Below are 25136 nucleotides of genomic sequence, written 5' to 3'. Positions count from 1 at the left end.
GACCACCGTTGGGGGATGATAATGGATTTAAAATGACTGAGCCACAACTTTGCCTTTCAGAGGAACTGAGACACAGGATTATTGCTGTTAATATAGGTCATAAATCTTTTCTGTACATGGAATTCATGTATCTGAACTCCTTCCAAACTACTTCAACAGCCCTTCATTAAAATTTGAGGATTTGGAGTCATTCCAATGGAGGAAAAATGACCCAGCTGGATGGGGTGGGTGTTGAGATGAAGTATCACACTGTAATGGCACACTGTTTAATGTATGTCAGGGATATTGATTGGTACTATGCATGATTTTATGTGGGCTAAATACATTATTTTAAAAATTTAGCAGTGTATAGAAAGACTTTAACTTACACTGGGTCGCTTGAGAAAAGGTGTTGGAATGGGACAGAATGGATCTCATTTCTGGAAAATACGGTAGTTTTGCAATGTTTGCTCATTATATTTGATTTCAGGTAAAATAGTTATTTCTCATGAGGTTAATGGAGGAAAATTTATTTGGCAGTAGGCTACAGGAAGGTGGCACAACTGGACCCAGGAACACTGTTTGCCTTCAGCATAAGAAGCCTTCATAATTGTTGGAGATATCACTGGCCAGGCTCCCACAAGCTCCCTGCTCCGAGCTGGAGGCCAGGATGCTCCTACCCCTTGCTAAACAGGTGTCTGATTTTGCTGTGGGGTGCTAGATACGCATTGGCAGGAAGCTTTTAGAAAAGGCATCATTTTTTTCAATGCAAAATAATTGTTAAAAGGTAATTCATTGCTGTCTAATTTTTGCCTAGAGCCCTGCATTCTGTAGTGCCCTGCTGTCTTGCTGACACATATTTTGCTACATCTAATCTCCAAGTATTGTAACTAGTTTGTCCTTTCATTTGTATTCCTTACCTGGTACACTTCCCAAGCCTTCTAAAAGCCAATTTTACAAATACTAAAAACTGCTTTCTACCAGGAGCCTAAATCATTTTAGATTCTCATTTAACCACCTCTAATTACATGATACTGGGTGGCAGCTAACCCATTTTTTATACATTAAAGAGTCTAGCCTGCAGTGAATAGGACCACACTCAATATTTTTTGGGGGGTACCAAGCTCAGCTACTGGATTTGAATGGGGCATGCCTGAGTGGGGTCTTTGTGGTTTGTAACCTGCATTGGAGCAATCTGGAAAATAACAAGAAATCATTCTAACAAAATGACTAAAAATCATTATCATGATCCTGAATGTAGAACTAAAGGCTGTGTTTGTGTGGGCCAAAACCTTGGAAAAAAAGGAGTACTTGAGCACAGGAAGATGTGCAGGTAAGAGCAGTGGGAAAGGCCTCAGGTGAAACAGGATTTCTCTGTGGATTTGTGTGGTCAGACACGGCAGCTTCTGCTAGCAGTACTCAGTTCAGAAAGGGAAGATGATTTAAAGTATGGAGGACTTGCTAAGTTGAAACTTGTTAATAAATGGCTTGAATGTTACCTTGGAGTTCATATATACCACACCAGGACTCTTTCTGGTTAGGAGCATGTTGTGTTTAAATGTTTGCACATGTGAAACTGTCACCATTGAAGTGGGAAGTGGCCTCAAGGAAGTTTTCATCGAGAAGGTGAACTTCATTAAAACAAAAGTTTACTGCTTTTGTGGTGCCCAGTCCTGGTGTCTGTCTATCCAGGAGCAGTTTGGTGCCAAAAGCTTGCTTTCCTGTTTGCCCTTGTTGTCACAGCCAGCTGCCAGCCAGGCAGCACAAGGGGAAACACTTCTCCTGACACAGGTCAATGTATGAGCAGGAAACATCACAGAAAGGTCTCACAATTAGGTAATGCAGAGTGAAAAATCACCTCAAGTTTTGCACTTGGCATAGTACACATTGACAGGATTCTGAGGATTTCCAGCCAACAGCCTTATGGCAAAGGATTTTGCAGGATGGTTGCATTTTTCCTCTCTGACAAAAAGCCATGTGCCATCCACCATCTGCTGGTTACCGCCTTGCTTCCTGCCTTTGGAACTGCTTCCTTAGCTTGTAGAATGTCAGTTTATAATTGATTTTGCATTTTTGAAATTTAATTTATTTTTCTCCTTACCTTTGATGATAAATGAGAGAAGGTATTTTTATATTTCTACTGCTGAGTATTCTGGCATCACCTGTATAAATGAACATTTCATGTCTATTATTAAAGTGAGTAAAATTGGGCTTAAGATTATTCTGAGGGATGAAACATATTACAATTACTACATAAAATGGGTCTTAGACACATAGTCCACCAGGATAATTAAAGCAACACCCAAAATGAACCATAGATCCAAAAAAAACCCTTGAGGTTCCTAATAAGAAGTGTCATTGTAAATAATTAATGAGGCTCAGAACTGCAGCAACAAAAAAGTGAACCATATCTCAAGTCTGTTTCAAGGTTACAAAATCTTCGAAACAAAACCTTTGCTGCTGAGTGTTTTGTTCAAACACAAACTAAGAACATAAGGGTGGCTCCCCGTGCCAGATTTTTCTGGACCAACATCCTGTTCCCAGCAGTGAGTACCAGCAGATGCCTCAGAATGGCTAAGAATAGGAAAGGCATTTGTGAGGCTTGGTCTTAGCTCCCCGCTGGACTCTACACCTTACTTCAAAGTATCTTGAGCCAGATGCTGTTTCCATGTAATCCTTGGTGTATTCCTCTTCCAAATCTTTGTCCCATCTTCCTTTGGACCCACAGAGAGTTGGATCCACATCATCCTTTATAAAGGAACTGTGCAAGCATCCTGCCTGGTGAGGCAGAAAATCACCTGTTTTCTTTTCAATCATTTTAATGGAGATCTTTTAAATAATAAACTGACTCCAGCATTTTTAAAATTCATCCCAATTTTCACCTTCTCTGGTGAGAGGAAAATGAGGAGCAGTGACAACGTAGGAGAACAAAGAAGAGTTGCAATGACTGCAGAGCTGAACTGATGTTTGGCATTTCCATCCCTTACATTGTTCTCAGTACCAACTGGAAAATGGAGTGTTTAAATACAGCTCTCATAACCAAAGGTGGGACTCCATTAGTAGATGTCTACTTTCCTAAGTGGAGTTGTCTGGATCCCTGCTTTTAACCTTGTTTCCAAGTAAATGAAGTTTACAAGGATGTATTTCTCCCAACTCCCTTGCACATGTTCCTTCTGCTCTCTTCCACTGCCTCTGGTAACTTTTAACTTGCAGGGTAAATCTGGCAAAAATTGGAAGACAGAAGTCTAACAGATCAGTCAATTCTTGATGTATTTATTTTATCAACAGCTAAGATGATGAAAGAAGTAGGCAAAAGATGCTTCCATAGGTATTTGGTGTTCATTAGTTCTGTTCTTCATGGAACAACTTTTTTTCCTAGGCATTTTCTTTCTTTTTCTTTCCTCTTTGACCTAGCATAAAATGTCAGCAAAATTCAAGTAAACTTTAGCAGGATTTGCAGTTCTTCCCTTGTACTTTACTGTGCCTACTGTCAGCCTGTGCTGATATTGCAAATAACATAGAGGCTTTTAGAATTTTGCTTTAGAATAGTTGCATGAATAGAGGTAAATAAAAGAGACATCATTTTTCCAATTAACTGATTGGAATATTGATTTAAAAATGATTTTCAGTTGTCATGGTGAAAGAGCTTACCCCTGTAATGTTTTGGACCATATATTTAAAATTTGCTGTTACGTTGCTGATGCTTGTGTTGTTTAAGCTCCAGTTAGAAGCTGCCTCTTGCTGCAACTCTTTTAGGATAAACAACTTGAACACAAGTTGTGTTTGGCTTGGTTTTGCTTTGAGAACTGTTGTTGGCCAGCACTGTGTGTAAGGCTTTGCTCACCACCTTTTGGTTTGGGCTGGAGTTGTCTGAGGGAAGGAGCTGTGTCTCAGTTTGTATGCAGAACACTGGCTGTGTCCACAGCCCTATAGAAATAATATATATAAAAAATGCATATAATACATAATAGATACAATAATATATATTTTATATAATTTGTGTATTTATATCTGTGTGTGTGTGTGTTGATCTCATCAACACATATAAATATCTCAAAGGTGGGTGTCAGAGGGTGCTGCCGGACACTTCAGCAGTGCCCAGCGACAGGAAAACAATGGCCATAAACTAAAACACAAATTCCCTCTCAACATGAGGAAGAACTTCATTCCATGGAGGGTGGTGGAGCCCTGGACAGGAGATGTCTCCATACCTGGAGATGGCATGGAGGCTCCCTCTCTGGGGTTTATCACAGAGCTAATGATACAGATAGATTTATTTATTTTGCTTAATTCAATATGACAATCCTTGTAAATGTTGAAGGATGGGATGCGTGGTCCTGCTTGGCAGCTGATGTCATAGAGTAGAAGAGCTTTTCTACCTCAGTGTCCACAGGGTCTTCAGAGGGAACCTGAGCAATCAATCCCCTGGAGCAGCTTGAGATTCAGATCTAAGTCTACTGTCCTGAAATATTTGAACCAGGAGCAGTACTTGAAGCTGCTTGGGCTGTTTGCGTTAGGAGTGACACATTTACAGGGGAGCACTCTCAGTGTAGCTGTTGCCTTCACTTGACTGGCACTCCACAAAGGCAGTCAGACTCCTGAAATGCTGTGAAGTGACTCTGTGCCAAAGGCTCATGTTGTTGCTGAATATAAGTCTTAACTATTAACGTGTCTACACCTTGGGAAATGTTAATGGAGAGGTGTCTTGTAGTGAGAACAGTGAAGCTGGAAGGAGCAGGAATGTGTAATGAAAGGAAATGTGTGTGTGTGTGTTTAGAATATGAGGGAGGAAAGGTTTAAGGCTTGAGAAGTTAATGTTCCATCCCTTTTTGTGGAAGGTGGAATTAATGTTTCCAAAGTTTTTCCACTCTTAAGTGTTCCTGGAAGAGCAGGTTTACAGTATAAATTAGGAATACCAGAAATCAGCTGAAAGGTAGAACTTTACGTGCATTTAATGTTTAAAAAATGGTCTATCCATAGAGGGAGAACAGGGGTTACAGGTGCCATGGGCTCTCCATTGCCTAGAACTTTGAAAAGATTCTTCTGTAAGAATACTTTAATCAATGCAGGCATGTTTCATCCCATGTAGTCCTTTGGTCTCCTAGAAAGTTTAAACAGAAATCACCCCAAACCAAACCAAACAAGACCATACAAACCCAACTGACTGGGATCCACAGAGCACCATGCACAAAGGTGCTGCTTCTTTAGAAAAGCCCCATATTTCTAGAAGCTGGCAAAGTTATTTGCATTTATGTGAATGTGTTTGAAGTGACAGAACAAGATAGGATTTACCTTTTTCTTGTCTCCTAATATCTTGCGTAGTTCTTTGATGTGTTCGTTAAAAAACAATTAAGGTGTTTTATTCTCCTCTGAGTTAGATATATGCACACTGCACAGGATTTGTTGGAGCTTTCCCTGTTAGTGATCAGTCTTGAATTCAAATGGAGTTTATGTATATAGCTGCTGAGAATTAAGGCGGAGGTTCCAATGTCAAATTTCATGTTTTTAATATCATAACCAGCATGCATTTTGTTTGAAAATCAGTCATATGATAGAGGACTGTGTGGGTACCATACATGGTTAAACTGACAGCATAAATCATTAAAAACAGTTGCTTTTTCTGATATACTTGTTTCTTCCCCCCACATGCTCTTACAAGGAAAAATAGCACGGTAAAAAAAAATGTTGCAGCTGTGGGTAACAAAACATTACCTCAGAATTTGGTGTGTTTCTTTTTATCTCCCAGGACTGAAAAATGCTGCAAATCAGACAAAGTGTGTCATTATTGATCAGCTATTAAGTAGATAGGGCTTTTTCTTAACAGCAGCATTTTGATTTAGATGTCTGACTTGGCTTGACACAGCACTTTCCTGTTCATTATGTGTGTGTCTGGTCTGAATCCTCCCTCGTGTGTGCCGAGAGTTCCCTGAGCACAGAGTGCAGCCCCTGTGCTGAAGCAGCCCTGACAGCCAGCATTCCCACCAGCACCACTTGTGCTTCCCAGAAATGCTGGTGTTAAGTTCTTACATGGATAATTGCAGATCCCCTTCCTTTAATGACCTGATGCTTTTTTATGCACAGGGAGTTATGAGGAAACTTGTTTTGCAGGGGACTGGGGCACTGGGTCCCTCTGTTCCTGAGTATTTTTGCCCTTACTTCTGCTGTCATTCTCTCCCTCAAAACTGTTTCCTGATGCTCTTTTGTTTCCAATCTCCACTATTTTTTCTCCTTTGATCTGTAAGGAGTGCTAAACCTCACTTGTAACTCCTTCCCCTGCTGCAGATTGCCAAATTGAATCCATTTGAACTACCTTCCTGCTCATATCTGTTTTCTGAAAGATTTTCATCACTGCCTGGATGGTGTATTCTTGAAATTCAGCCCAAGGAACCAGTTCTTCATGTAGCATTTTGGGGATTATATATTAAAAAATGCATAAGCCATAAATCTCTTTTTGTGATTCACAACAGTGGCAGTGAATGTTTCCCTCTGAATCAATTGCAGATTTCATCAGTCCCACTTTATACCTGACTCTGAATTTATTTTAAGCTCTTATTTCATAAATGTATAAGGGCTGTGATAATTTGTCATTTCTCTAATTTTATCTATCTCCAGAAGTGAGATCTGGCTTATTAAAAGTGTAAGTGTTTCGTTAACAGAAGCACATTTATTCCTGACAGCTCAACAAAATTAGGGTCTCCTCCAAACCCCTACTCAGACTTCAAGCCTTTATGCTCTGGTATATGTGACAAAAGCTTCAGAATTATACCTGTGCAATGTTATAAAAAAATGTTGAGAGATTAATCTCTCAGATCTTTGTCTTAGGCATGGGGGTGTAACTGCCTTAATGAATATTATAATGATATTTTCACAAAAAATAGCAACCTAAACCACAAGTGTTAAAAATAGTCAAAAACTTGGGTAGGTGATCTTTCATAGTGGCAAGCTCCCCCTTAAGATCTATCAGGTAAATGATGCACATATTTCAAGCTGTCGTAGTAGCAACTTTTACCAAGCAATTTGGTGGACATCTATTGGAAAAGGAGGAAAGGGAGAATATAAAATAAAAGGGTTGACACCACAGGTCTCAGACCTTTTTTTTTTAATAAACTGCAGCAGTGAATTAAATATCTCTGAGTGTACTCTTACTTGAAGTTTTACAATAGTGCTTAGGATCAACCCTTGAGCTGTTTTCAGTCCCCACAATTTTATATCCAGAGATTTGCTAGAAGGATTTCCACTGCCTGTGATAGGACCTTTGCCCTTATTCAAATAAAAGAGTTTATTGGGTCCCAAAGGCAAGGTCATCTTATTGGTGTTGTTCAGATAATGGCAGAAATTGGTCTGAAAACCTACAGCTCAACTATTTTTGACCTGTATTTTTGTGTGTTATCCCCAAGTATTTTTCCTGTGGGTTTTTTTTTGGTTTGGTTTGGTTTTGTTTAGTATGAAAACAATTGAAACAAATTTTTGCTTAGAAAATGAAAACCTCCCTTATTCCTAGGAGGGCTGCATCAATTTTTTCAATATTTTAAAAGAGTTTAGGATGAAGGCATTCTAGATGGATTCATCTAATTTTCATAGCTTGACAGGAATTATATTAGGAAGCCAAATTACAGGATACATGGATACATTTATGGCAGTGAAGCCCTGGGAGCTGTGAGCATGGCTTTGGAAATTAAGCCTCAGAAATCGGTTGGGAATTCTCTGAAGGGCTTATTGAACATTTGATCAAGGGAGATTCATGAACTTCCTACACTTGGATTTTCAGCAAATTCTTCTTGAGGTCATTTGACAAAAACTCCCAAGGAAGCAGAACTGTCCTGAATAAAAAAAGGATAGGAATCAAATGCCACTTTCAGAATGGAGAAATTAATTTCTGAGTCCCACAGGGATCTGTGCTGGGACCTGAGTTATTAAGATGATCTTGGAAATTGGGGAAGGGAATGAGGTGGATGAGTTTGCTAATTAGCCAGGGCAGTGAAAAGGAGCATGTGAAGAAGGACAGGAAAAGATTCCAGTCTCAACAATTGACTTGATGTGAAGCAGCAGCTGAAAATCTGTGCAGGTGAACACAAAGTAAAACACATGGGAAGAAATGGTCCTGAGATAAGAACTGATAATAGGTAAGAATGTGTCTAATTATCAGTACTGAGGAAGGAAATCTTGCAGCTACTGTGGCCAGTTTGCTGAAAATTTCTCTACAGTAGTGCCAAAGATGGTAATTAAATTGAAAGAACAGAGAATAAACCAGGAAACAGTGCCACTGCATACCTTCCTTGGGTACCTGTTCCTTCCCTTTCAGCTGAAAGGGTGCTGAGAGAGATGGGAAATGTGCTCCAAGGGCTGGAATCACCTCTGCAAAAGGAATGAGTCGGGGTCTTCATCCTGGCAGTGGAACAGGACAGGGCCCTGTCCCACCACGGCTGGTGGCACACTTAGACATGGTGAAGGTGTACTCAGTGTTTGCTTTTAATCACAGTAGTAGAATTAGAAGCATGAAATGAAATGAAGTAAGGTATTTAAGACCCCAGAAGAGCTTTTCACACAAGGCATAATTAAATTTTGGAATTCATTGACATAAGAGATTGCGAGTGCCAAAGGTTTGCATATGTTCAAAAATCAATTACTCTTAGGGGAAAAAAAAATCCATGGATTCTTCTTGAGCACAAAGAAATCCTGAGCCACAGGCTAGGTCTGGGAGGGTTTAATATGAGAATCAGTCCACATGCTTTTTCTTATTATTTTATTAAGAATTCCCTACTAGTTATATAAAATGTTACAGATGGACTCTTAGTCTGAAGCCATATGTCCATGCTTAAAGGAAACAGAATTATACTAGTTTATATCTGAGATTTGGCAAAAAAAATCTGAGCTGAACTCTGTATGTTTCATTTATGTAATGTATCAATGACCCCAAGAGATGGTGAATGTGTTGAAGTGTTTATACAGATTTAGAAAAAACAAAATTAGGATGCTTTTTAAAAATAAATTATATGTTGAAAATGGTATGAATTTGGGAAATTAGAAAATACTCTTCCCTTAATCTATCTTAGTGTATTTTGAAAGCAGTCCTCTGGGCTTACGTTATTTTATTGATGAGCTCATAATAGGCTACAAAAAGTAGGAATTTATTTGAAAGCTGTATTTACTTTCGTGTGGGGGATAGCTACTTCCTATCTCCTTTTCCTTTGATAGAGTATTAATACATGGACACTTCATCTATAATGTGTCGGAAAACTGTGCACAGTAAAAATATGAATGTTTCCAAAGGTTCCTTTTGTTCATGTGTATTTTAAGGGAAAATCAACAACTGCAACTTAACCCGTCTTTCTAAACAGAGTTAAATTATTTTGCTTGAAAATTCCTCACCTCTCTCCTGGCTCAAACCTGTTTCTTGTTCCTTGAGCAGTGGCACCCAGCTGGTGACATCGAGCGGTGACACCACGGTGCGGATCTGGGACCTGTCCAGGCGCGGCTGCATCCTGACGCTGCGGGGCCATTCCCGCGCTGTGCGGGCCTGCTTCTGGCACTCCTGCGGGGACTTCGTGGCCTCTGCCTCCATGGATGGCACCAGCAAGATCTGGGATGTTAACAGGTATGGAGGCTCTGTGTTCACTAATTGATACCTTCATTAATAACCAGCGTTGTGTTTTAGCTCCCTGTCGATTCGTGGAGTTCACTCGGAGAACACAGGGAAATTAAAGGCAATGCTGGAAAAAACTGCCTCTGATGGGATTACTAGATAAAGGCTTTACTAAACAGGGAGCTGGGAAGGACTTCAATTAGCACAGTGCCAAAATGGAAGTATTTGCTTTCACTTGGCATCCGTTATTCTTCATTGCTGGCTTTTTTTAAGGTAAGAGCTTCGTGGAACTTCAATATGTAATTTGAATAAGTAACTGAATAAGACTTTCAGTAAGTTTTCTATATACTGTGTCAAGCTCGTAAGTACACAACCCAGTTTAAGGTTAGCCAAGTGGAAATTTATTTTAGTCATTATCTGTGTTTCAGCAAGGTGACTCCTGATTAATAAATCATCATATACCTTCTTTATTATCCAGGCAAGTGCATTTTTATGAAGGTGCTTTTAGAATATCAGTGAATTTGTGTTTACTTATTAATTAGTTCCTTAACTCTCTCCAGTTGTCTTCAGTTTTGATTAACTTAACACCTTAAAGAAATTGGATGGATTTATCTCTTTTCAAACTATCTCCTCTAGACTCCTGAATTACTGTACTGTACTAGGTCTGATTTTTAACAGCTGGATGTCATCCGTCCACAGACTCCTATAGGTGTTTTCCCTGGTTCTTTATTATCCAGTCCTAATGGATTTTTCCATTTCTTTTTCTTCCCTTGCATTTGAATGAGATGAAATACTCCTTCAAGATTGTTGGCCACTGCAGGGGAAGAAGCTTCACTCAAAAAGCAAGGGAAAATTTCATCTTTCGTTCCTTTTTCCTAAATCCCTCCCAGCCTGCTGCAATTGCAGTGAGCCCTTAGTGGAGACTTTTCAAACTGTTGTAATTCATCCAGATTTCACTGAGAGTTAATTAAAACTGTATTGGATTTCCAGTTTTGCTTTCAAACCATGAATTGAGGAAGCATTAAATGATACTCAAAATATTGTTTTCAAAATGGGATAACTAACCTATCCTTTCATGAATTATTCCAAATTATTTTGGCTAAAAAAAAAAACTAGTTAAGGTTTGACAAAGTTCAAGCCAGCAGAGTGGTGGGTTTTAGAACAGAAATTGTCAGCCAGTTCTGAGAACAGATGATGCTTCCACCATCGCAGTAATAAGCATTAATGGTCAGTGTTTTCCTTGAACATGAACAGCAGAAATCTAACGTATTGTTGCCTCTTTTCTTAACCTGTTGTAGATTTTTAATGCTTTGATCATCTTTTCTGGCATATTCATGACCTTTAAGAAATAATACTAAGAATAGCTTTAATTTGATGTCAGAATGGGTTTGAATTTGCATAGACAAAGGTTTGTTTAGACATTTGAAAATGCCTTCCCTACTGAGGAAGCTTTTGTAGTCAGAGGAATCAAAGCAAACCTTCACCACCAACCCATGGTGCCTCCCACTCACACTCATCACCAACTCCCATTTCTGCCTCCAGTCTATCTGAGCTGTGCTTTGGATGTGAAAATAAGAGAGTAACATCCCAGCCATGATGTGAAAGGCTGACTATCCATGTAGAATTATTGAAACGTCAAAAATTATGCAAAATCTCAGTGGCTAAAGGCAGCAGGAAGTGGCATAAAAATGTGACATAGTCTGATTAAAATAAGGTGTATTCAGAGTAGGAAAAAAAAGCCCTCTTGGGAGTTCTCACTGCTGGGTTTTTGATGTGTTGCCAGTAAAAGCCATGTGCTGGGTGCTGCTGCACTGCCTCAGTGCAAAGGCCAGGTGAGTTCTGCTGCGGTCGGTTCAGGTGAGCTTGTAGAGCTGTATGTCGTATGAAAGGAGGACTGCAGAAATGACAGACATTTGAAGAACTTCTCTATAATGGGTTTGGTGACAAGATGTGGCTGTTTCAAGCTTAATCCATCCTGGTTCTGCAGAACACTCAGCTGCAGTTGGGCATTGTGCCCGTGCTGGCTCATTCAAGTGGAAAATCAGCCTGTGCAGGATGTACGGCAAGATTTGGAAATAAGGGAAGGCTATGGACAGATGAATGAGCTGGTGGTTTCCACTGGCTTGTTAAATTGCTGCTGTTATATTTGGAGCTGTGCTACAAAAGAGCCTGCAGTGAGCTTGGGCTTGGCAGTGCTGATTGCTGAGCTACCTGGCCGAGTTTGCAGCACTAATCCAGCTGTTTCAGGGTGTCCCCTGTAAATGTGCCACAAGCTTGGCCAACTGGGCTGGGCACCCCAGGAATGTGTGCCCTCCTCAGCCGCCCTGCCAGCCTGGGGCTGTGTGACAATAGGAATGTGGAGCAGGCTTTCCGTGGTTTAGGATGCTTGGAAAGTTATTTTTCTCCCCACCCCTGCAGAACAGGTGCTCATCCAGGTGCCATCGTCAGCGTTCTCCCTCTCCAGGTGCCACAAGCTCTGAGCAGGGGACAGAGCCCAAGATAACGTCTTTGTGGGAGGATAATAATCAGTGATCACAGTTAATCTAGTGGTTTTATTCTTTCCACTAACAAGGAATTAAGATTTTATAAATGAGAGCTGTCTTTCTTCCTTAATATTACATATTTGGATGGATGCCTGCTTTCAAATTGAATGGGCCTGGAAAGCAGCAGATTGTAGGGGAAGAAAAGCAAGAAGGATATCAAAGCTATCACTGCCACCTCTCTGAAAGAGATATGTTGTAAATAAATGCTATAAATAAAAATACATCCATTTCTGTAGTGGATGACAGTTATCTTCTTATTTCCAGCTTTCAAAAAGGCCATTTTTATACATTAGAAACATACTTTTCTATAAATGTTGCATTTGAAAAATATACATCATTCTCCGTAGTTGTAAGCTTGGTGTCAAGAAGCTGGGGAGGCTATTTGCTATCTTTTAGCACCAAAATCCAAGATGCAATTTGCACAGTCATCAAATCTGTTATTGGAGTCCAAAGAATACAAGATGCAACATCTCTTCAATAGGAAAATGTTGCCAGCAGTTTTGATAAATTACATAATTCTTTGCCAATGATAAGAAAATTCTGCCTTATTTGAATTTTATTTTATTAGAACATGAAATTATGCCTGGGGTTTTTGTTCTGTTTGGGGTTTTTTATTATTCACAAATGTTTTTCTTCTGTGTATACTGGAAGTTTCAGTCATGTATCAAGCCACAAATGACATTTCTACCAGGAGGATAATATGAGGTAGCTTTTAGTAAACAATGTTCTTCTGGACAAGTTAGGTGCCTTCTATTTAAAGATACAATCTGAGTTTAAGAAATAAAACAGAAAGCAAACAAACGAAAATCCAAGCCACTTCCTTCTCCCTGGAAACACAGACACATGCTGAGACACAGCCATGATCCAAGCTACTGAAGGACTTGAGGGAGTCTGAGTTCTGGAGTTGGAACTTCCTGATGCTTTCTTTGCTGGGGGAATTGGTTGCTTTTAAAGGAAATGAAAAAGAAAACGGTATAACATCGGGAAGGGGAGTGCAGGGAAGAAAAGTAACTCATGTGCCTGCCATGGCTAGAAAACTTTAAACCAAAAACAAAACAGCAAAACGGGCATATCTTGTACCTTCAAAATTATCCCCACTTCTTAATGATTATGGAAATAGGAAATTGGAGAAGAAAGGGAGAGGTTTGTAATTTGTGACCAGGATCTTATTCAGTAGCATAGCTCAGGTTGAAAATATACAGCCAGTTATGTTCTAGCTCAGCAGGCAGTTGCAGGGGTATTTTCTCAAACCATAAATTCAACACTGTCAAAGTCATTTTGGCAGGATTAATTTTAATTATCCAGTGGTAAATATCATCAGAGATTTACAGCCTGATCTCTGATATGCAAATCAAACTGAGCATCATATATCTCATGTAAACACAGGCGCTTGTTTAGCTTTGCAAACATATGCTCTACACTGAATGTTAAAGGCAAACGTTGTTTTGAGCTTGAGAAATTGTTTGCAGCAGTCAGAACAGTCAGAATTGGTTTTCTCCAGTTGATCATTCTGTGCTCATTGAGCAGTTCTCCATTTTTCTCTACTTTCTTTCACTAGTACAAAATATGTGGAATTAGGCCACCAAGAAATGCAATTGTGCTGTCCTGCAGCAGAGCCCAGGGTGAGGAAGTGTTTGTGAATTGGAGCTGTTTCTGGTTGCTGTTCCATGATCCATCACTCATTTGTTTTCCTTTTCCATTAACAGGGCAATTTTTGTCTACTCACGGAAATTTCTCCCATAATCAAATTTTATTTTAAAAATTTAAAACATGTATTTACCTCAATCTTCAGTCATTTCTAGTTTTCGTTGGTGCATTTGTTCAGGTGCCAATTTTAGAAGTAACTAATTGTGATTATTGTTAATTCTCCTGTACCTCTAGGATAGTGTCCTGTTACTGAGGTGTTAATATATTCTTTTACTTATTTTCAAATACACAAAAAAAATTGCTGACACCTTTTGCTTCTTTGCAACAAGTGGACATTTTCACTTCTTTGCCCAAGTGTCAGATGTGTCTGACGTTAATTACTAGTTTATATAAATAATTCCTTCTTTTGCTCCTAAGCCTCTATTAAAATTCTTATCTCGTGTTGTGACTTCTCTCCACTTGGTAACTGCTGTTTATAGTTTTGTTTCTTCTCATAAGAAGCATTTAATTTTGGAAAATTTAGGGTTAGTATTTAAAGAAATCAAGCAGGGATGGATTTTGTTTAATTAGAAGTCCCTCGTCAGCTACAGCTTTCCTTGGAGTGACACCATGGAATGACACCATGCAAATACTGCATGTGTTTTATTAATACACATCTTGAGTGTGTGTACTGCAAGGCATGGTTAAGCTGATTTTAAACTGCAGTTATACTTTGGGGTGGAGTAGTTTTTTCTCTAGTTTCACTAAATTAATAATTTAATGTTCCTGGAGTTGCCAAGTGGACTGGTCAAACTCTTTGCTTTGTATCATCAGATCCCAGGGTTTAGCCTGGCTTCTCCTGCCATCCTTGACATTCATACTCTTGTTTCTTTTTCTTCCTTTTCCCTTAGGTGATGGACAGCTTTGAAATGCAATATTTACTCTCAGATTTGTAGGGCTTTTTCACCACACCAAATGCATCCGTATCAGGATCCTGTAAAATCTCCTCTGAAGGAACTCAGAGATTTTTCTAGTCTCAGAATGGAGCTATATTTTCACATTTTGAATCAGGATGAGTGTGCATAGCCAGTCCTTGTCCAAATACCCCATTTGAGGTTACGCTTGTCTGACTGGCTGCTCAGTGGGACAGAAGCCACAAGCTCTTCTGGCCAGATCCCATGTTTAATTGATTCCAGTAAAAGTGGAGCTAATCTATTTTCAGAGAAGACAAATGTCCTCCAGGAAATTAGAAGGCAGGTAGAAGAACTCAGAGGAAATGTGGAAGGACCATTTTTGGGTAGTTTGTAATGTCTCTCCTGACAGCACAGCAGGAAATGCTTGCCATTTTGATAAAGGAGAATTCCCTTTGGAATCCTCCAAGGAGCACTGCAGAGACAAGCTGCTATTAATCCTTCAAATCAAAGCCAGGCCTATGCCCAAGTCTCCAAATTTATAATTATGCTACAATTCCATAACACATTTTTCAGGATCAGGAAAGTCTAAAACCTAGTTGTTACAATTCCCAGAGAGCCAGTTGTAAAAAATCAATTTGAAAATGCGAATTATCAGGGAAAAAATTACATTCAAAGCAGAGCTATTCAGTTAAGGGGAAGATATGGCTAAATCAACAGAATCCTGGACAAGATGAAGCTTGAAGTACAAAACTTTACAGGACGTGTAGCTTGAACTCCATGTTGTAAACTTAAATCAAATTGTGGATTTAGTATGAGGCAACATGCCTCAGTAATGAGAAATTGCAGGTCCCAAAGGCCAGAAGAATCTTAGCTGATTGCCATGGAATGCCTAAGCTGGGCAAGCCATACCATTATTTACATCTGGTGAAAGTAAACAAAGAGGGGAAGGGCTTTACTCGAGGCCACAGGGTGAGTTACTACTGAAGCCATCATTAAACCCCTGACTTTCCATTCCTTGGGGACATCAACAATATGGCAAAATTAAGTTTTCTTCAAATCTTCCTACTGGGTGAGAGGAACTAAAATCAGAATTGGATTTTCAGTAATAATACAGATCCATGAGAAATAGATGTTTATGTGATTATTAATGACTCTGTAAAACATGACAGGAGTTGTGTGACGTCTGCTGAAATATTTGTACTGGTGGCTGTTGGCTACTGGTCTAGATAAATCCATGTTCTCTCTGGCTTTTACTGGAACCATCTGTGGCAATTTAGCCTGTGCACAGGAAACATATTTGAAGATCTTAGTAGTTAAAGTGATAATTTTTTTTAAAATTCAGAATATTTTTCCGTTTTTTCCTAAAGCATTAAACACACAGAAATGTAAGTGCTTTGCTTTCTGATTTCTTCTGCTGGTCTTGAACTGCACAGCAGTTTTTGATTAATGGAGGGGGAAAAAATCAAGTTACTACTTTATTTTTTAAAAAACTGAGGCTGAAAATGGAGCTGCTTTCTAAAGTGTCTGAGTTCTGCAGATATTTCTAGGTAGGCTTACCCGAACTCTACCAGAGTTAGCTACATAGTATTTCTTTTATGGAAAGATAGTGGAGAAAGTTGCACTTGATTTACATAAATGGGTGTCTCATTTTCTGATCTCAGAAGTTTCCCTGCTTCCATTATTTCAGCATCCAATATGGCTTGGAAAAAACATACTAGATGCAATTGTTAGTGGGTTTTTATGTTCTAGCTGTCCTCCTTTAGCCCAGACTCCCTAAATTCTGTGTCGTTGGCTGAGAGGCTCCTGTTGGACAGCAGGAAGCTTTATTTGAGCTGGTAAGGAAATGTGCTCCTCTGAAGTTGAACACCTTTGTGCTTGGTGTCCCTCCCTTGTCCAAACACCTCCTCGATTCCCTGGCAGGTGCTTCAGGAGCAGGAGGAATGAGGGAGGTAAAACTGAGGCTTCCTTCCACCAAATCCTAACCAGAGCAGCTGGCAGGTCTGCAAAGCTGAGTCCACTTGGATTATGTGCACTGGAGGAGGCTCAGGCGCTGCTTTTTTTCTCTCTTTGACAATGTGCCAAGATGAATTCTTTGTCTTAATTTGTAACTGTGCAGGTCCTGTAACCATGGCTTCTGCAAAATGTTAGTCAGATCTGGACAGGGTGTTTCCACTCTCCTGCGTTCAGAACTCAAATGCAGAGGATCAACACTGCAGGCATTCTGCACAATGTAAGTCAGAGTATAGTTTTCTACTCCATATCCAGGCTCATTATCCAGTTGTTTTCTTTCTCCCTCACATTACATTCACTCATTACTGGCAGGCTTTTCTTTACCTAAGCTGTTTTCCTGGAAATACTGACTTACAGTATCTCCACCAAACCAAAAATGAATTGTACCAACAGAGCAATTCATAGAGCAGTGAAAACTGTCAGATATTATTACAGAACTCAGTGAAGACAACAGCTCATTAAAATGATGTATTTCCATCATCACACCCATATCCTGTCAGTACCAGTTAGAGCAAATGTTACACACACAGTCTGTGGTCCACGTTCAAGTGGAGCACTGTCACCCAAAATCCCCATGTGCTGCAGCACAGGTAATTGCAGGTTGTTTCCCTGCTTGTCTCCCAGTGAACTAAAATGAACACGAATACATCTTACTATTTATAAGTAACAATACTCTGACAGGCATAGCCACATATCCACCTGAATGTGAACTATTTTTAGCTGCTGATGTCTCCTGGTTTGGAATTAGATGAGTCGGTCATTTGATTTCAAAGTAAAAGTCTGCTGTAGTGGATGCCTTAACATGTAAATTCCTCTTGGAATTTTTTCAGTTCTTGTCCTCTGGCTCCAGGCAGTCTTCAGATATGTGTGTGTGTCTGTGTCTGTCTGTGATGCTTTTGGGGTTTATTTTTCTTCCTTTTTATTGTTTTCTTTTAAGGGTTCAGATGTTACACAAGATCATTTTCTCTCTCAAGTGCTGGAACTCCAGTTGTGTATCCTGTTAGAGCAAACTCTATTCATCTTTGATTAGCCTCAGCTGGAAAACGAAAACAAGTCACATCTTAGTCCTCTAACAATTAATTCTTACATAAAAAAATGTGCCCTGTGTCTCTTATTGACATTGGAAGACACTGAATTGTGTTTGTACCTCCTTAAAATGTGGATAAATACTGTTTTCAGCCCAGTAATGATTTCTTTTGTCTGTGGCAGCTTTCAAAAATTTGGGGCTTGTTTCTCTCCTCAGTCTTTACATTTCCCTAAGTGGTTGGACCTGGTACAGGTAACACAGCTTCTTTGGTGCCCTGTGTGGGTTATTCTTTGAGACACATCTCCAAATCCTCAAGCAGACTTAGAGCTATAAAGTCTGTTCCCACATGATCCAAGTGGTTAAGCCTGTGTATACAGCAGACACAACCACTCTGACACTTCCCAGGAAAATAAGGGAGGGGTTTTGCCTTGATGGAGGCAAAGATCAGGATGAAGCAAACAAAAATGTTGGCAATTTCCCTTCTGCACTTTGATATTTGTAGGTTTTCTGATGCGAATTGAGACACATCATCACACAAAAATCTTGTTGTAGGCTGACCGATATCTTTCCCAGCTAGGAATCAATTCACCATCTGCAAGACAATTTTTATGCATCTATTTACTGAACTCAGAGCCTGTAAAGGCATGTGTGTCTGTGGGAAACCTATTAAATATGTATTGGAATTATCCACTTGATGCAAACCCAGTGAATTTCTTTATATTTTAGTGTCTCTTTCAAGCATATTTCTGTCACCAACACAAACATTCTAGATAATGGAATCTTCATATGGAGGCTGCAGTAAAATGTCAATGATATTTGTGAATTATTTAATACAGAGCAGACGGTCGTGGAGTGTTTCGGTGCCATAAAGGGCACACGAGTTTGCTGCACGCTGGGAACATAGTTGGAGTCAGACTTGTATCCCTGCTCTGAAATTTGAAGAAAAAAGAAAAAATACTGTGTGTGGTCTTCTGCAGTTACATTCTGCCCCTTAAAAAGCCCCTTCTTTAGTTTTTGTTTGTTTGTTTGTTTGTTTTAATATCAGGTTTTGTTTCATAGTAATGCAGATCTTCGCTGATTTTGGAAGGTTAAGACTGAAATGAGGGTTTGGGGACACTGTGCAATACTAGGAGTGAAGTTAGCAGCTGGCACTGGCGATTGATGAAAACCTAATTCTGAGTGTGTCAGCCTTCTAAGTGATCCATATCAGGTTATCAGTCATGGCTTGACAGTACTTTGATTGCATATTCAGCACCTTCAACAATTGCAAACTGAGCTTTGCTATGTGCAGCTGAAGATTTTAGGAGTGATTTGCAAAGGCCTCTCTTCCCCTGGAGAGCAGTGGATACTCTTCTCATCCAATGACACTTATTTTGGGTGCACACTGGGATGAGACAGGTGTAATTACATTGATATAAAATCACACTGCTAACAGGGAAAGTTAGAACAAAAAGGAATGTAAACCAAACTGTTCACAGCTAGGAAAGGAGGAGACTAAATCACTACGCTTATATTTTGTGCATGTGTTTCAAGTGAATCTTTTCCTCCAGCTGCTGGCAAAGGGAAATCCAGCCCTTTTCCAGCTCTGTTTGGGGAGAGCGGGGGTGGTGCACAATCTAAAAATGGTGAGAAAGTAGTAGATCAAAGTGGTGGGAGGTATCCTTGGGAATTTAGCTTTTCCCATTCTGTGTTCAGTCACTGATCTGAACAAACATTCCCGCACCTGTAGCTTCAGTGGGTGGACCAGGCTCTTTATTCTTCACTCCAGCAGCTGCTTGTTAGAGAACCTCCAATGACACTGTTTTTGTTGTGGCTCTGTGTCTAAGAGCACAGCAAATCCATTATTCATATACCTTCCCAAGTTCACAAAGCCATTGAATAGTGCTGCATAACTCCTTAAAGCTGCCACCCACTCAAATCCATTTTATTTGGACAAATAAAGAAAGTCTGCACTGAAGAAAACCAATTTGAAAGCACACTGAAATTCATTTTCCTCACTTTAATATTTAAGTGCTTATATTTATTGCATCTCAGCCTTGTTGTACTGTTTTCAAAAAGGATTTGTTTCTTTAATAGGTCTCAAGAAGTTTCAGTAAATTTAAAATGTGGAAGAAAATAAACTAACATCCGACAAGAGTCACAGTGCTTTTTATGCAGTGAATCTGCATGCTGCAGATTAAACCCATCCATTAATATTCTGTGTAACTCCATGCTAATTTACAGTACACAGGACTGGCCCAGGTTCTCGTGGTTCCCTGCACTATTGCAACTGACTGTTCCTTTTAAGAAAAAAGAAAAAAAAATTGAAAAAAAACAAGGACTAAAGTTCCTGGTTTGCAATACAACAGTAATAAAAGTGGGGCCTCCAACTTTCACTTGTCATTGCATTTTTGAATTTGAGATTGTAGGTGTTTCTTTATCTGACTTCTTTGGTAAAGGCATTTTGTTTTCTATGTCAGAAAGCAGTAAGCCAGCTCCTGGTAGGGTCATTGGTGGTGTGGGGGTGGTTTTGGAGCCCAGTGCGTTTGTAGGGGATGCTCAGGGCAGGCAGAGCTGGCAGAACTCCCTTTACGTGGGAGTTACCCATGCTGCTTGCAGGAGTCTTCCTGCATAAGGGTTGGGATTAAAGACATAATAGAAATATATTAAAAATAAATTAAAACTTACTAAATTAGTAAACAATAAAAATTTAAAAGGTGGGGGAATTAAGTGATGACGTGCCAGTACTGCCTTCTCTATCCTCTATAGAATTTCATCACTATAAAGCTAGACCAGCAAGTGGATCCTAAGGTAAAATAATGGTGGGCTTTTGGTTTGTTTTGGGGTTTTTTTGGAGCACAGGGGGTTTGCTGGATTTGGGTTTGGTGGTTTTTTGGAGAGCTGAAAGCTGATTTGAGTTAGTTTTATGGTAACTGTATAGATGTAGTTGAGATCTCTAGATTTATTCTGCTGGCCTCCTGTATAGTTCTTGTTTCAGTTTTTCCCTTTTGTTGGTAGTTTTCAAACAGTGGATTTTTTTTTTTTTTTAAAGAAAGACAAGAATTTTGTGCTAGAAAAAGTGCAGACCTGGGTCATCCATCGGGCAATTTAATGCAACTCCTGGCAAACAGAATCCTGAGAGCCACTTCTTGTTCTCCTCATCAGCTGCTCCCTTACTCTGGTGGCTGCACAGAACAAAGTTCTCCCCCAGAAGCTGCTCCACCCTAACCCTTCATTTAATTCACACAGAGTTGGATCATTCAAAGAGCCCCAAGGGTTGTTTGAAGATATGTTTGCACGGCCACAGTGTCACCCAGGAAAATCCCATTATTCGGGCACCCAGCAGCTGTAGGAATCTCAGACTCTGCCTTGTCCAGGCAGTTTGGAAATCTCATCTTAAATATGTAAATTTGTAGAGAATATTATATGATGGAGCTTTATGGGATGAACTTGTAGGCTTTGGCAAGGTATTTTAGGGGTTAGTGTTACAGGAGTGGCATTTTTTTAAAGTGTGCTGTTATCCACTGTTACAGACTCAAACTCCTGTAAAAACCAATTATTTCTTACATTGTCTGTGAGTTGTCAGAAGAAATAGATCAGATGAACCTCACAGTAAAATGCTGGGACTCCAAAGAATATGTGTGTTTCAGCATAACGTAGTAAGTTTACCTGGTCTTCTGGCATAAAGATACTTCATATTTTGTTTTTCATTGTCACATTTGTTATTTTCTGTGTTACGTCTCACCAGTCAGTAGTTGTGCATATAATGCCATATTCTTTATTTATTAACACGGTTGTGTAGAAGAGTGAAATAAATGATGACAAGGAAGAGAATGAAAGAAATAACAAAGAAATTCTTCAGGGTGGTTGGAATGCACCATAAAGGGGATCTGAATGTGGAGTTTAGATGGCTCCTCTTCTCCAGAATATTTTATTTGAACAGCAAAAGCCTACAACTGTAAAATAAGCTTTTTGAATAGTTCTCACATAAGCCTTAATATATGGACAGAAAAAGTTAAATCACTTGACAGTGATGTATCAAAGCACATGTGCTGTTGTCTTTCAGAAGCAAGGAGGGATTGAGACATCTGCGTTTACTTGTTCAGGGTTACCCGAAAAGGCAGTAATTTTACAGGTAAAGATTTTTGTAATTAAAGAAAACAAGACACAAATAATAAGATCATGGCAGCTTCATACGCAGCGTGAACAGGCCGGGAGCTCCATGCTGATGTCAGCTGATGGGAATTGAGGAGAACCCACTGTCACTGGGGAGAGGCTTTGCTTCTCCAGTGGCAGAACTGCTGAGCAGCAAGCACACTCCTTGTCCTGCACTGTTTATTGTCTGCTTAAATGGGTTACAGCTATTTCATGATTACTGAGCCTGTGCTGATCTGATTAGCTCGTACCCCTGTGCCTGGAGGGGGGAGGAGATAATTGTTTCATAAAACAAGGCTCTGCTCTTCAGTAAATGATTCCTGGTGCTCCTGTCTTCACCTGTCCAACAAAAAAATCCCCTGAAGAAACTTAATTTGCAGAAAGTGTTTAGCAAGGGTAAGAGTCGAAAAATAATCTAAGAATCACCACTTACCTTTCTGAACCCGAGTGCACCTTGCTCCTGGACTGAAGTTAGGAATTCTGAGATAGATGGCTCTGCTTTCCATATGTTGCAAGGGAGACACAGGCATTTTGAAGGCGGAGAAGTTTGTGTTCTAGTTCCTGGCCAAAGGACTGCAGCAGCATTTTATTCAATAATAGAAATACAAGAGCTGACCCTGGATGGGAACCACTTCAGATCCTGTTGCTCTGAGTGCTGGGAGCACTGGGCTGCACAAAGCTTTTCCTTTGGCTGATGGAATTTATGTTCTGCATGCAGATACACTTGATGGAAAAGTTAGAAGCCATAGCCACAAACGGATGGTTTGATACGTGGGTGGTGATTTTCCTGAGGCAGAGGAAACCTGAATTTTGAAATACGGAATGTAGGGTGTGTGCTCCTGCATGGTGCTCAGAGTGGGTCCCAGTGTGGGTCCAAAGCCCACTGGTGTGTTACAGGTGTTCTGGGAATGCCCAGAACATTCCCATTAGTGTTAACAAATGTATCATTGCTGACTGGCTGCTGGGGTGAGAATTGCTAATTTAATCAGGATTACTTTGGATCATTCCCTGACACAACTCTTTTACACACGGTTACAAGCAAGACCTTGTAAACAACTTGGTCTGTTTTGCCCAAGCTGGTGAAAAAGGCACTTCAGATCTACATTTTGGATATAAAAGCCTAAATCTTCTTCAATTCCATGACTTTCAAAGTAATTTTTATTGACCTAACTCTAACCTTGGGGAAGAGCAATCCTTGTCAAATGAAACATAACCCAAATTCGAAACATATGAAAATGCATGTCACTTCTGAAAAATTTGGATTGTAAGTTAACACTTCTCTTCAAACTAAAGTTGCTGAAATAAGTTATCAGAATTTATTTAGAGCCCAATTTCAGTGGAAAGTGAGCTTTTGCAACAGCTCTCACCATGAGCTGGAACATGCTCTGTGCTGCCAACAATCACGTGTTGAACAGTGAGATTTTAAAGGTACAGCCAAGCCTACATAGTACAAGGGAATGAAGAATATATTACAATCTTACAAAAAGACCATAAACCATTCTTAAGTAGAGATTTTATGTCTTACTGTTTTCTCTTTCCTTTTAAAAAAATTAAAGCTTTACACCAAAACCCCTTTATCTGGAATCAGAAAATAATACAAACAATAATACTTCTCATGGAACACTCCATTTGTTCAAACAAATGTAAGACATTAAGAGGCTGAATCTTCAGTGTAATAATGAGCAGATTCATTATTCATGTTTCAAGCCAATAAAAAAGGAGACAGATTATTGGCAAAGTTTTCACACCTTCTAATGAAAGCCTAAGTAGAATATTATTAATTCAGTAACTTCAGCTTTTCACTCACAAAAACATAAAAAGCTATTGTCAATCATATTTAGTATTCTCAATGTTTATCAAAATAGATCCTGAGTTTGAGTAGTTTTGGAATCAATCAAGCACCAAAAGGCAATTGATTATATTTCTTTTTTTGTCTGTTTGTGCCAGAGAGTTCTAGCCAGCCATGGCACCAGGGAGAGTCTTTGTTCTGTAAAGCCCACCCTACCACTATCTCTGTGCATTTGATACAGAAACATGGTAAAAAAATAAGGTTATTTCCCAGGCTGGCATCAGGCAGCCAGGTCAGTGTCCAACACCACAGCAACGAATGATGGTGTCAAAACTTTGGGCTTTTTTCTCTGACAGTATTTTTTAACTCAGTGCTGCATCTTTGTGTACTGATCAGTGTCTGCCTGGTAGTGGGAGTTTCCACAGGCTCAATAAACACACAGCTTCTGCTTAAATACACACATTAGAGCTCTGCCAGAAAAATAAATACAGTGTTATAATTGGCTACTTTTCCAGTAATACATACTGTGTTACATAAATTATCAGGAATTGAGGCAAATAAGCACTCTAATCCCAAAGGTAAGGCATGAAGTTTTGCAGCCTTTCTCCTGCATTCACAGAACTCTCTTTCAAGTACTGTGGTTATTTGGCTGTTACCTAATTTCACTGCAGAAGAGAAATCTGACTGGAGCATTGCTTTCTGCTGGTTAATTATAAATTTATTAGGGGAATTTTGCCAAATGTCCCTCACTATTAGACCTTACTGAATCTGAAGTTCAAGCTATCAGACTTCATTTAACGTAATGCATTGCCCTCTTTTTCTGTTCTGCGTGTGCTTTTTTGTATTTTTTTGTTCTCAGGTACGTTCAATTTTCCCTTTCTGTGTATTATTTGCCAAAGAGGCTCTTTCAAGTTATAGAAATGGGACGAAGTAATTTTTAGAACAGCAAAATATGTAAGGAGGCAAGGTCCCTGGAGATGAAATGAATTTCCAACACAATAAAATAGCTTTCCTGTCCTGTTTGGGTGTTGCTGTTGACAGAGTATCTTGTTAACAGCACACAAATGCCTCAGGAGTAGGAGGAGGGTGTGGAGGGAGCATCACAGAGTGGGAGCATGTGGAGAGGGAAGGGAAGGATGAGACAAGCTTATGGCCACACTGAAGTGCTTTGGGCCACCTCCCTGCTGTGGGAAGGCTTTAACACTCCTGAGGTGCTCTCAAGAGTGAACCCCACAGTGCGTGGGGCTGGGCTGGGCTGGGAGCACTCGGTGTGCTCACACCTCATCAAACAAGACCCACATTTAAGGACTGTCATGCCCAGGCACTGCCTTTCAGTCTTCTCTTAGAGCTTTGCTGAAAGTGGGGTTTGCAATATGTGTGAGACAAATTTGGAGCAGACTGGGGGGGTACCTGGAGGTGTAGGTGCATCCTGTGTGAGCACAAAGCTCAGGGTGTTCCTTACACCAGCAGGGCCAGGAGAGGGTTGGGACTGCAGTTGCCTCTTGCAGCAGGTGGAATCTCTTTGCCTGCT

General features: G+C 39.8%; 1 protein-coding gene across 9 annotated transcripts in view; it reads left to right on the top strand.

Annotated features, from left to right (window-relative positions):
• Positions 1 to 25136, top strand: part of SPAG16 (sperm associated antigen 16) — a 381268-nt gene that overhangs the window by 201105 nt on the left and 155027 nt on the right. For 7 of the 9 annotated variants that reach the window (XM_069021764.1, XM_069021765.1, XM_069021767.1 and 4 more), the window contains one exon: positions 9389 to 9574. In XM_069021764.1, the coding sequence (XP_068877865.1) occupies positions 9389 to 9574 (186 nt within the window). Of the gene's footprint in view, positions 1 to 9388; positions 9575 to 16761; positions 16876 to 19758; positions 19878 to 25136 lie in introns of those variants that run through there. The other 2 variants (XM_069021772.1, XM_069021773.1) reach the window with 2 other exon arrangements.

Source organism: Aphelocoma coerulescens, chromosome 7 (genome assembly GCF_041296385.1).
Source record: "Aphelocoma coerulescens isolate FSJ_1873_10779 chromosome 7, UR_Acoe_1.0, whole genome shotgun sequence".
Classification (NCBI taxonomy): Eukaryota; Metazoa; Chordata; class Aves; order Passeriformes; family Corvidae; genus Aphelocoma; species Aphelocoma coerulescens.
This window is presented reverse-complemented; position numbering and strand designations above follow the sequence as displayed.